Source organism: Chenopodium album, chromosome 8 (genome assembly GCF_948465745.1).
Source record: "Chenopodium album chromosome 8, dcCheAlbu1.1, whole genome shotgun sequence".
Taxonomy (NCBI): Eukaryota; Viridiplantae; Streptophyta; class Magnoliopsida; order Caryophyllales; family Amaranthaceae; genus Chenopodium; species Chenopodium album.
In genome coordinates, this window is record NC_137841.1 from 62,836,111 (window position 1) to 62,848,993 (window position 12,883).

At 35.4% G+C, this 12,883-nt stretch overlaps 1 protein-coding gene and 1 long non-coding RNA gene across 2 annotated transcripts; one reads left to right on the forward strand and one right to left on the reverse strand.

The window, feature by feature from the left end:
- Positions 1-666: 666 nt before the first annotated feature.
- LOC145641961 (signal recognition particle subunit SRP54 2-like) lies at positions 667-4,692 on the reverse strand. Its single transcript, XM_081692996.1, has 6 exons — positions 4,462-4,692; positions 4,247-4,346; positions 3,001-3,154; positions 2,508-2,908; positions 2,109-2,384; positions 667-1,227 (listed from the first exon to the last, which is right to left on the reverse strand). The coding sequence occupies exons 1-6, from the start codon at positions 4,690-4,692 to the stop codon at positions 1,022-1,024; spliced, it is 1,368 nt and encodes a 455-aa protein (XP_081549122.1). The 3' UTR covers positions 667-1,021.
- A 7,409-nt stretch (positions 4,693-12,101) lies between these two features.
- Positions 12,102-12,574, forward strand: LOC145641963 (uncharacterized). The gene is made up of 3 exons (XR_014115601.1): positions 12,102-12,141; positions 12,214-12,283; positions 12,365-12,574. It is a non-coding gene; the product is annotated as an uncharacterized LOC145641963 (long non-coding RNA).
- The last annotated feature ends 309 nt before the right edge of the window (positions 12,575-12,883 follow it).

The following is a 12,883-nucleotide window of genomic DNA, read 5'->3' on the forward strand; positions in this document are numbered from 1 at the left end:
TTAGTCGAGTTAATTAAAATTTGTAGTCACCTTGCTTAGTCTTTAAAATACTTATAATAACACTTTATTAAAACATTTGATCAGCTTGGGCAAACCTCAAGCAATCCAACTAATCTTTCAATGGTCTCACAAATCCTTGCAAAGGCGGGGAACCCTTTGTGTTTCACCTCAACTTTCTCGTCCTTGGAAGTAAGAAATTATGTGGATTCTAAACAAGCAAGGGCCCTCATCACTCGATTCTTCCTAAAAAAAGCCAAACTTTTAAGAGAGATCAAGGTTTATTTCAAGGATTTGGATGAAGAAATAGAAAGACAATTCCATAGTTTCAACCTCCCTTCGGAAGCTTGCCATTTATCGATAGAGGAAGAGGAAGATGAAGATGAAGATGAAGATGAAGATGAAGAGGCGGGGGAAGAAGGAGAAGCTTAGCTTGTTTTATAAATATTATGTTGTTGCATAACGTACTCTTGTAGTGTATTTCTTTTTATAAACTTGTGCTTATATGTGTTGACGTATTGTTACGTTATTGAACAATAATGTTTCTGTGTTTGATTCATAGGTATAATTCTCTTGTGTTGTTTATTTTTTTTTTTGTGAAAACTTGTGTTGTTTATTATTATGTATTGTTTAATGTTCTCATCTGAGCGGGTTGACCTAGCTCTTTAGATCTTGTTACATACAATTAAGACCCTTTATAATACTATAATAATACTACTTGTATTACTTACAATTAAGGCCTATAATACTGATATTGTTAGTACTTACAATTACGCGCGTGTATTTTCCTTATGAATCACAAACCAAAGTAACTAGATGGATCAAAATGTAATTGATTTACACTACAAAGTCTTGAAAATCATTTCCAAAACAATCCTAAAAATTATACTCGATGGTAATTCATAAAATACCAACAATAGTAATGGTTATTGCCAAAAAAAAAAAAAAAAAAAAAAAAAAAAAAAAAATCTTAATTAGAGAATGATAGTTCATATACTAGTGTATCAATTTACTCGAATATAAACTAAGTTTGTAAAGTTTTCATCAAGCCTTGTAAACCACCCATCCGCTTCAACATATGCGGAGTGGTAAGAGTTTTGACTTTGCTAAACATCTTAGCAAGGCGTTTGTACTCTTCCAGTAATTTCGTAACTTCTTTAACTTGAAGCCCAACTCCACGTGCAACCCGCATGATTCGTGACTTGCACATATCCTTTTTACAATCTAACTCTGTATCACCATAGTCAAGTCAAATCAAAGTCAATTACGTTTCAAGACTTTCAAAATAAGGAATAATATATATATTTCATCATACTCACTCTCTTCTCCCTCCGTAAGAATATCCCTTATTCTCACTTGAATAATAATTTAGGAAATTTTATTAGAAAAAACCATTTGAAAAACTTTTAAAAAAAATTGGCAAAAAGAAACCAAATTGCAAAATATTTTTGTTGAAATAACCAAGGTGGACAATCTGGCGTTGACTAGATCTTTTTCGACATTGACTCTCCCCCCCTAATTTCCCTCTAATTATTTTGTTTTAATTTTCTCCCTTTTTCTTCTAATTTCCTCCTGCTTATCTCTCCTTATGAGAAGTGAGAAGAGAAAAGAGAGAAGAGAGGAGAGAAGAGAGAAAAGCAAGAGGGAAAATTAAAACAAAATAATTAGAGGAGAATCAGAAGAAATTGGGTGGGATTAGTAAAAATTAGGTCACGTGACCGGCACATGTAGAGTCAATGCCGGAAAAGAATCAGTCAATGCCTGATTGTCACTCTTGGTTGTCTTCAACAAAATATTTTGCAATCTGGTTTCTCTTTGTCAAAACATTTTTATAAGGATTTTCCTAACAAAAAAGTTATTATAAACGGTTTTTTTTAACAAAATTTCCAATAATTTAATGCATTCAACTCTTTTCTCTTAAACTTCAAAGAAGACAAACTAAAACATTTACTCATAAACTTGAAAGAAGACAAACTAAAACATTTACCCTTTTTTTTGACAGGAACTAAAACACTGACTTGGTATTAAACAAGATAGGAAGTATATATAGGAGGTATTTTTAAAACAAAAAAAAAAAAAGCAAATCAAGGTATGAATCAAGAACAAGTTACCTTTATTTGTCATTGAATCCAAAATGGTCATATAGCGCTTTATCTTAGCCTGGGCATCCTTTTCTTTAGTTTTGGGCATCAAATCAGATTTGAATCCAGGAAGCATTGATAAAAGCGGAGACATAGGACCCATGTTGAGGATATTCTGCAACTGCTCATACATCATTCTAAATGTAAACTTCCCCTTGGATAAATCTTGAGCCTGCTTCGATTTCTCATCCTTTCTAATAACCACTCCATTTATCTTTTTCATAAACCCTGGCAAGTCACTCATACCTATAAATGCAACCAAATAAATAAATCATCATATTATATATCGATCATATAATACAATATGTACTAGGAATTGAAATTGGAATACACGTATACAAATAAGGGGGAAGTATACAAGTTATGTACCTAAAAGGCGTAAAACAAATGATTGGGTGTTGAACTCCTCAAAGTCATCCATGTGTTCCCCTGTCCCGATGAATATGACAGGACTGTCGGTGGCAGCCACGGCACTAAGAGCACCACCTCCCTTAGCGTGACCATCCAGTTTAGTAATAATCACGGCTCCTACATCAACACTTTGCTTAAAGGCTTGTGCTTGGTCAAATGCAGATTGACCAATGCTACTATCCATCACAAATATCACTACATCTGGTTTCGTTGCCTGTTCAAGCTGACGCATTTCTTCGAATAGAGAAGCCTCTTGTTTGTGTCGTCCACTTGTATCAATTATAATCAGATCATAAACTTCCTTTTTCAACCTTTCCACACCTTCAACTGCAACTTTCACGGGATCTAATTCCGTGTAACTGTTACCAATTTCACCACTTGTCAATGCATAATCATTACTAAATAAACAAAACCCCCTAGTACCATAATTAAAATAATTCAATATACATACCTTCCATAGAAGGGAATTTTAGCCTTAGTTGCGTTTTGCTTCAACTGATCAAAAGCACCGGCTCGAAAAGTATCAGCACAAATAAGAGCTGGATTCCAACCGTTTTTCTTATGATGACGGGCATATTTTGTACATGTAGTCGTCTTTCCGGACCCTGCCAAACATAATTGAATTAAACATTTATTGATCGATGTTAAGAAGACTATTCAATGGCTACATAAAAATGATAGTCATTGTAATTAAATTTATTCTTAGCCCTTTAAATGTCTAGGACCAATCTTATACGTTTATTATTGACAGAGAATATCCATAGAATATTCTCATCTTAGGTTTATGATATATTTTGTATAAGATTATCTTTGATATCTATACATATCTTATGTTACCTAATATGATTAGGTTTCTCATTGTAACCCTATAAATATTAGGTAACATAAGATATGTATAGATATCAAAGATAATCTTATACAAAATATATCCTAAACCTAAGATGAGAATATTCTCTCTATCAATTATAACTGTTTTCAATTCCTCTTAATTATCTCTGAAAAAAACTACCGATGGCCATACATACAAATATACAATTCATAGTTTTTGTTACTGTATCTTCAAACAATTGAGATTTCAATACCCTTTTATAGTTGTCAACATAGTCATGAAATCAGATCAATTTTTTCAGTTGTTTTTTATAATATTATGGATTAATATGGCTAGAGGCCAGATTAGCGTGATTAGTTCTTTCGTCAAAATGAAAGAACAAGTACACAATATATAATTATTCATCTTCAATTTAGTTCTTCACCCATATAAAAATAAAATCATCTTCTTATTAGTACCAAAATCAGCAATAAGCAAGATGGGATATTAAACTATCAACAAGATCATCATATTAAAAACCATAAATCAATCATCAATGGGAGGAATTTGTTAAAAATGTAATCTAGAAAAATCTAATTAGTAGAATCTACAATTAGCTTAGAGAAAGCTAGTAGATAGGAATAGAGTAGTATGTCGGTGAAGGACCATGTAAACCGACCTACACCACTATATATACTAGCACACTAGGTAACCGATTAGTTTTTTTTTTTTCTAAATATAATATAATAAATATATTTTTTTAAAATAAATTTCCACTAAATAAATGGTCAAGATTTAATAGAAATATTACAATGGCCATTGCAAAATTGTCCTCAATGTTAGTGGTTAAAAAAAAAAAAAAAAAAAAAAAAGTGCATACATAACATACCTTGCAGACCAACAAACATAACAATACTTGGTTTGCCTTTCCTCGGAGTAAAAGATGGCTTCTCCGAATTCAACAAACTACATAACTCATTGAATACCGCCTTTAAAAAAACAAATATCAAGTTAAAAATCGACCAGCAATATTATAAGTAATTGATATTAATAGACAATAATAATCAAGGTTTTAAAAAGAGATACAATAGAGAAGTATAGTACCTGTTCTATAATTTTGCGCTTATTAAGACCCTCAGAAAGATGATCAAGATTGATATTGTTCTTAATATTGTTAATGTGGCGATTGATAAACTCGAAGTTAACATCAGCATCGCGAAGAGCATGAGTGATCTCATTCAAGCATTTACCGAGTACCTTCTTATCGATCACACTTGAATTATTTAGTTTCCGAAGAGCATTAGATATGCACCCCCCTAATTCTGCTAACACCATTATTGCACCTTTTTGTCTCAATCTTATCAAGGCCAAAAAAACACTACTGCTTTAATTTTATGTAAAACTAACTCTTCAAATTAATTGTATTTCCATTGATCAAATATATAGAACTAGGAGACCTAATGGTGTTAGGAAACCTAATATGAAAAAAATTCATTGCCTAAATTATAAATTATTGTTGGTATTTTAGGAATTTTTATTTTTTATTAATCCAACCTTTGCACAAGGAAAATTATTGTTGGTATTTTAGGAATTTTTATTTTTATTTGAGTTCAAAAAAAAAAAAAAAAATTTTATTTTTAATTTAGAAAAATTTAATTCTAATAATCCAAGCTTTGCACAATTCTATTTTATTAATCCAACCTTTCAATTATTCCACAATAACTCAAGTTTTGGGGGTGTTGTCGGGGTTCTATTCTATTAGGTCAAGCATGTCACTTAATCTATAACAATAGGTCACCTGCCACCTATTAGGTCAAGCAGGTGACCTATTGTTATAAAAGGTTGGATCATTATAATCAAATTTTCCTTTTAGGAATTACCATATACCTTAAGTATAATTTTTCACAAATTCTTATAGGTATGTCGGATGTGTATGGCTAAATATTTCAAATATGAACATGTTGATTTGTAATTTTGTTGATTCACAAACATACTTAAGAGTCAATATCTTTTGACCTCAAAAATAAGTTCAATTGTAGAGTATGATTATATCTAGTAATTAGTATTACTAGTTGTCGATCCGCGCACGGTTCCCCAACTTATCGGTATTATTTTTTGGTTATTATTTTGCCGTTATTTGTATGTTCATCATATATTTAACATTTCTCTTTGAGTAACAATTCTATTCTAATTTCTCATGAAATAACCGGTTTATTAAATAAGACATTCAAAGCGTTGAGTATATGGAGAGCCATGGTATATTAGAGGAGGGCACAAAAGAATATATATATATTGTCCCAAACTTATGAGTAAAGTAACGAAAAAGGATCAAGGCGGAAAGACAATAAAAACTTAAGCAGATGAAGGACGAAAAAAATAACAACTCAGTCAACTTATTATCCTTAACTTGAAGATAAAATATAAGGAATTCAACCCATTAACAAATTAGCATGAAGCCATACTTGAGATCATACCGGTTTTAAACATCAATCAAATCTGAATACCTGATAACAACCTAGAAACCTTTCTTCGACACCCACACCTATGCACTCCACAATCCTATAATGTTGGTCCAAAAAAATTGGTAATATCTAGTTTTCATACTCAAAATACTAAAAAAATTCAAGATTATGCAACTCCAACAGTCATTGCTCATGGAAAAACAGGGAAATTATATTAAATATACATAGCTAACTAAAATAACCCACCTCATTTTCAAGCTTTTAGAGGTTCCTTTATCTTAAATTTAAATCATTGAGATCAATCAGTCTCTAACAGTTATCACACCTCCATTTTCAGAAATTGTGGAATTAGAATTTAAACTTTACGCACAAAGTCAAGTATGTATAATTTTGTCCCTCATCTTTCTCCTCCGTCCTTTGCTCTTGATCTCCTCTCAAAGTCCCCCTTTTTTCTAGAAACCTTATCTCCGTTTATAATCACTCCTCAACAAAGGTCTACAATCTATATAAACAACAAAGGAACAACCAGTTACCTTGCCACCTTTGGCAGCTTTAACTATGACAAAAGGCACTCTATCACTAACATTGGGAGCAGTGGCAACATTTCGCTATCAAAATTAAGAAAGATATTGGATATCAATCAATCAATAACTATATACTAAAAGACACACCAGCAATGACACGTGTCATTTTCTGGTGTGTCCTTAGTTTTTTTTTTTGAATAAAATTTAATTAAAGAAACAAAATTTATTTACAAAAATAATTCTCTAATCTTATACGATATAATTACTTAAAATAAAAAAGATTTGACATATATTTTAGCTATTAAAAATTTCTTAACTTACAATTTGTGAATTCCTTTATTTTACTAATTTTCAACATCGTTTTATATCTAACATATCTTACAAAATCCTTTATTTTGCTCAAAATTTGTCAATATTTTTAGATTTTTTTTTTTGTTTTATAAAAACTGATTATAATGATAGTTTAATAATGATTATTAAAAATTACCGTGCATGTCACGGGAACTAACCTAGTTACATATATATTATTTTGGTAGTATAACCCTATAAAGATGAACCATCTCACTTATATCCGCATTTAGAAGAATGAACATAACTAATTAAATGTCAAGCACTATTCAGATGAGTGTAGTTTACAATTACATACAAGGCACTCTACAGCATACAAGCTCAGCATAAGACAGATAATGTAATCATACTGAAGCACTGGACCATCATACATTTCCTAGCTGAGAAATTTCAATTTGATTTCAATTTTTAAAGTCCATCACATATATAAAACTTGGTCTTGCTCAGCTGTTTGACATCATTTTTCTCTTCAAATTTCAAAATCTATTTTTGTCATCAAATGTTTACTCGCATTTTGATAAAAATTCCAGCATAAAAATTCCATACAAGGTCTCCTTCTCTATAATACTAGTTTATTTAAGCTCTAGCAAAATTATGAAATAATCCATTCCAGATAGATTTGTTATTTTGAAGATATTACTAAATTTGATGCTACAATATATAAAACCCATAAACAATAGGAAAATCCCCAATTCAATGAGGCAATAAACATTAGTACGATGTATGTTTTTGCTAACAGGAAATAAAACTTGACAAACTATACGTCCAATACACACATCTAACACCCAACTTCCCAATTTTTCTATGTTCTTCAATTCAATCAATAGATACAGCCTACAATGTATATTCTTCACTGATCCACTAAGCCCTTAACGAACTGTAAAATGACAAATCATGAATATCAGCCTTATGTAAATACCCACTAGTAGAATTGTTTGTTGATTGACCGAAGAAGCATATTTATACAGATTTAGGTTGAATGCTTGATGGCTCGGATTATGTGATTCACTTGTGTTGAGATCTCTATTTCCTTTAAAGTACCTAACTAGAATTATATGTGTTGGGTTTCTTATGAGATAATCATGGAAACATCTATCATTAAACATTCTGTTTGTAAAAAGAAGGGTTTCAGTAAACAATCAATTCAAAATGCTTCTTGAAAACTTATGTGAAAAGTAAATGCTTCATGGGTTGATATGCTTGATCTATGAGGGAGTTCATGATAAGCTATAGGTCTTATGTCCCAGAAGAGAGCAGAGCCAAGTATACTTTATCATTTGTCTATGCATATTGACACCTTTGTCTAACTCAGGCAAACCGGATCTTTAATAGTCAAGTTTTCTATTATTTCTGTTGCTCTAGCGATAGCTGGTTTTCCCAACATTGCTGGTTGAGGATCTGTATTTTCTTGAAATGTCCATCTCGCTCAAGAGGGTAGTCAAGTGACTTGCTTCAGAAGTATAAAATGATACTTCGTATATTGATGTGTTTGTCCAAGACTTAACTATATTCTGTAAATTGTAGGCGAAACTCCGCCAGTGGGTTTCCCGCTGCCAGTCCCAAGCCTGGATAAAGGAGGAGGGTTACGGTAGGCCAGTGACAGCCAGTATAAAACTTCGTCACATCCCATGACATGAGCCAAACAGATATTTTCGTGGGGGCGTTCCCTACTCAGCGACGCGCTGCACTTCCTAGACCCGGGTGTAGTGATAAGTATGCAAGGGTTGCTAGGTCGTCGCCCAGAAGCGACGCGCCACATTGCCCGAGTGTGGTGTCAAATGAGCAAGGGCGTGCCATTGGGGCGTTCCCTACTGAGCGACGCGCTGCACTTCCCAGACCCGGGTGCAGTGATAAGTATGTAAGGGTTGCTAGGTCGTCGCCCAGAAGCGACGCGCCATATTGCCCAATTGTGGTGTCAAATAATCAAGGACTTGGAGTTGGGATCAGGAGGGAGCGTGGGAGAAAAGAATTTAGTTTGCGGATTGGTTCTTGGAATGTGGGGTCTCTTACGGGAAAATCAGCAGAATTGGTAGAAGTAATGAAAAGACGACGCGTGAACATCATGTGCCTCCAAGAGACAAGATGGACAGGAGAAGGAGCTCGAGGCTTGGTTTTGGGGTATAAGGTATGGTATGTTGGGCAAGAAACGAGCCACAGAACAAGGAATGGTGGAGCTAGGAACGGAGTTGGTGTGGTTCTCGATGAGAGGTTGGCAAAAGAGGTGATCGAGGTCTATCGGAAGAACGATAGGTTGATAAGGCTGAAGTTGCTATGTGGCAAGGAGATTGTGAATGTTATCAGTGCTTATGCTCCCCAAGTGGGTTTAGATGCAGAAGAGAAACGACAATTTTGGGAGGACCTAGACGAGGTGGTGCAGGGTGTCCACCACTCAGAGAAGTTATATATTGGAGGGGATCTAAATGGGCACGTTGGGGCGAGCCGAGATGGCTATGAGAGTGTCCATGGAGGCTTTGGGTATGGGCAGAGGGACGCCGGTGGTGAAGCTATTATGGATTTTGCCCAATCATATGATTTAATTTTGGCTAATACTTGGTTTAAGAAGAGGGATTCACACTTGATAACTTTTCGGAATGGAGCAAATGCAACTCAAATAGACTTCCTGCTCACAAGGAGCATAGATAGACAAAGTTGCATAAACTGTAAGGTTATCCCAGGGGAGAGTGTGGTCACCCAACACCGGCTATTGGTAATGACTATTCGTCTGAAAGAGAAGGCGAAGAAAAAAGTTAGACAAGAAGAACCAAGGATAAGATGGTGGACCCTAAGGGATGCAAAAGCTAAGGTTTTTACAGAAAAGGTAATTGAAGAAGCGGATTGGGATGGAGAGGTGGATCCGGACATGACCTGGTTACGAATGAAGAACTGTTTCCTAAGAGTGGCCAAAGAGGTCTTAGGGGAAGTAAGGGGAAGAACTTCGGTACAGAGAGATACTTCGTGGTGGAATGAAGAGGTGAAAGCAGTAATTAAGCAAAAAAGGGAATGCTATCAAGCCTTAGGAAAATGTAGGAGTGATGAAACCTTTGCAGCGTATAAGGAGGCTAAGAGTAAGGCAAAGGCAGCTGTTCGCCAAGCAAAAGAAAAGGCATATCAGGAGGTTTATGAAAAGCTTGATTCCAAGGAGGGAGAAAGGATCATTTATAAGATGGCAAAGAGAAGACAAGAGGCAAGGAAGGATATTGGCATGGTGAAGTGTGTCAAAGATAAGAACCAAATGGTCCTAGTGCAAGAGGAGGGCATCAAGGACAGGTGGAAGGGGTACTTCGATGAATTATTTAATGGAAGTAATGGAGTTGTGATAGGAGATACCTCTATGAGTGATGAAGAAATCAACATGGAGTATGTGCGAAGGATTAGGAGAGTAGAGGTGGAGATTGCACTGAGGAAGATGAAACCTAAGAAGGCGGTTGGCCCTGATGGGGTACCGATAGAGGTGTGGAGGTGTTTGGGTAAGATTGGTATTGATTGGTTAACAAACCTTTTCAACAAGATATGGACGGCTACAAGGATCCCACAAGATTGGAGGAAGAGCACCTTGGTCCCGGTTTATAAAAACAAAGGAGACGCTCAAGATTGTTCTAACTATCGAGGAATTAAGCTTATGAGCCATACTATGAAGTTGTGGGAAAGGGTGATTGAACAAAGGTTGAGGGCATGCACAAGCATTTCAGATAACCAATTTGGTTTTATGCCTGGGAGATCTACTATGGAGGCAATCCATTTGATAAGACAAATGATGGAGTTTTATAGGGGAAAGAAGAAAGATCTTCATATGGTCTTTATTGATTTAGAGAAGGCATATGACAAGGTGCCAAGAGAGATACTTTGGTGGGCAATGTTGAAGAAAGGTATCCCACGAAGGTATGTAGACCTAGTTAAGGATATGTATCGGGATGTGTCAACAAATGTGAGGACATGCGGAGGGTTGACAAAAGATTTCCCTATTACAATCGGATTGCATCAAGGGTCTGCATTAAGCCCTTTTCTTTTTGCAACGGTTCTAGACGAATTAACTAGACCAATTCAAGATGAGGTTCCATGGTGTATGCTGTTCGCAGATGATATCGTTTTGGTGGATGAGACTAAGGATGGGGTTAATGTCAAGTTGGAGCAATGGAGGCAAAGGTTGGAATCTAGAGGGTTTAAGCTAAGTCGGAGTAAGACTGAATATTTGGTATGTCGTTTTGGCACTCAGAGGGGGACAAGCAATGAAGTGGTGAGTTTGGATGGAAAGGATTTGACCATGAGTGAATGTTTTAAGTACCTAGGGTCGATCATCCAGAAGAATGGTGACATTGATCAAGACGTGACCCACAGGATTAAGTCAGGGTGGCTTAAATGGAGAGCGGCCACGGGAGTGCTATGCGACCGCAGCATTCCCTTAAAGTTGAAGGGAAAATTCTACAGGACTGCCATAAGACCAGTGTTGCTCTATGGTACAGAATGTTGGGCTTCTAAGAAAGAGCATATTAAAAAGATGGAGGTTACGGAAATGCGCATGTTAAGGTGGATGTGTGGAAACACTTTAAGAGATAGAATCAGAAATGAGGTTATTCGCAAGAAAGTAGGTGTGGCGGGCATTGTAGATAAATTAAGGGAAAATCGTCTGCGTTGGTTTGGACATGTAAGACGGAGACCCGAGGGTGCACCGGTGCGAAGAGTGGAAGAGTGGGACCATGGAGGGATTAAACGAGGAAGAGGGAGACCAAAGATGACTTGGTTGGAAGGAGTGAGGAAGGATATGAAGTGCATGGATTTACGTGAGGATGAAGTTTTGGATCGTAAGGGATGGAGGAGAAAGATTTATGTTGATGACTACACGGAATAATCAAATTTGGTTCATGTTAGCCGACCCCACTTTTGGGATTAAGGCTTTGATTGATTGATTGATTGATTGTAAATTGTAGGCGACTTATTCCTACGAGTTTATTTTTTATTTTCATGCTGATAGCTTATTCAAGCTCTGAGATGATTTATGATTAACTCTTTATATTCTGACTATTTATTTTTATATGCTTATTGTTTGAAACTATCTATGTAGCTTACCCATATGTGGCGAAGCGTCTTCTTACAGATCCAAATCCTGCTCTTCGTCATCGTCTTATCCAGGTGCTTTAGATGATCGCCTCCTTGCTCATGCTTATTTCAAGTCAAATTCACTTATTATGTTGTCATTATTCTAGTGTCCTGTTGAGAGCTTGAAATTCTGACGCTGTGTAATACATAGCAATAATCGAGAAAACCATTCTTTACCACCTTACAAAACTTTTTTATTTGTCCTCTGTCAAAGGAAAGGGAATGAACAAGCAACCTCCAAGTTGGATCTTACAGACACCATCAAGGACGGAACACGACTGTTCTTGATCGATGAGGGGATTCGTGGACAGCTTGTTCTTGCTATCACTGAAGACTCAAAGCTTCATATACAAGAGGTATCGTATTAAAATTCTCTTTCCTCCTATCAAACTTTGGGTGTTTCTTATCATTGGCCTGTTATGCTGCAGCTTATAGATGTGTACCGTTTGGTTGAGGATCAAGTGGATGTACCGACTGTTGCTGCGGAAGTTGCTCGAGGTTAGTTTCTGTTGACATGTGTGAAACATTGAATATTCTGAATAAAGTGTTGGAGTTGATTAAGGTATACTAAACTTGCAGACTTGCCAAGTATGGCACGCGATGTTCTGCTTTCTTGGAGTAATTCGATTTTATATGACTGAAGCTGGGAGTTTACTGGCTGCTGATGAATTCGTACCTTGTATATGCTGGAACAAGGAGGAAAATTGGAGCCCTTCTCCTTTTGTAGAACAAACAGGGTTTGTCAGACCCTAGCTTTGTCAATTGTCATACGTTGTATTATATGTATAGGCAGGATTTTGTATATAGAACTGTAAAGATGGCTAGGTTCTCACCGTTCCATAATACGTTCTTTGGTGCAATTTTGTACCAAGTATATTACATATAGTTATTGTATTACAAGTATATTAATTGTAATTAAATCATTACTTTATATTCATACTCTCAGGACATTTTTTACAATGACATATAAGAAAATAAACATCAAATCATTACACTCTATCCCAAGGAAATAGTATTAACAATTTATTTTCATCATAAATTCAGTATTACACTCCATACAATATTATAAAGTTATAATTGGCATTTAAAATGTTTAAC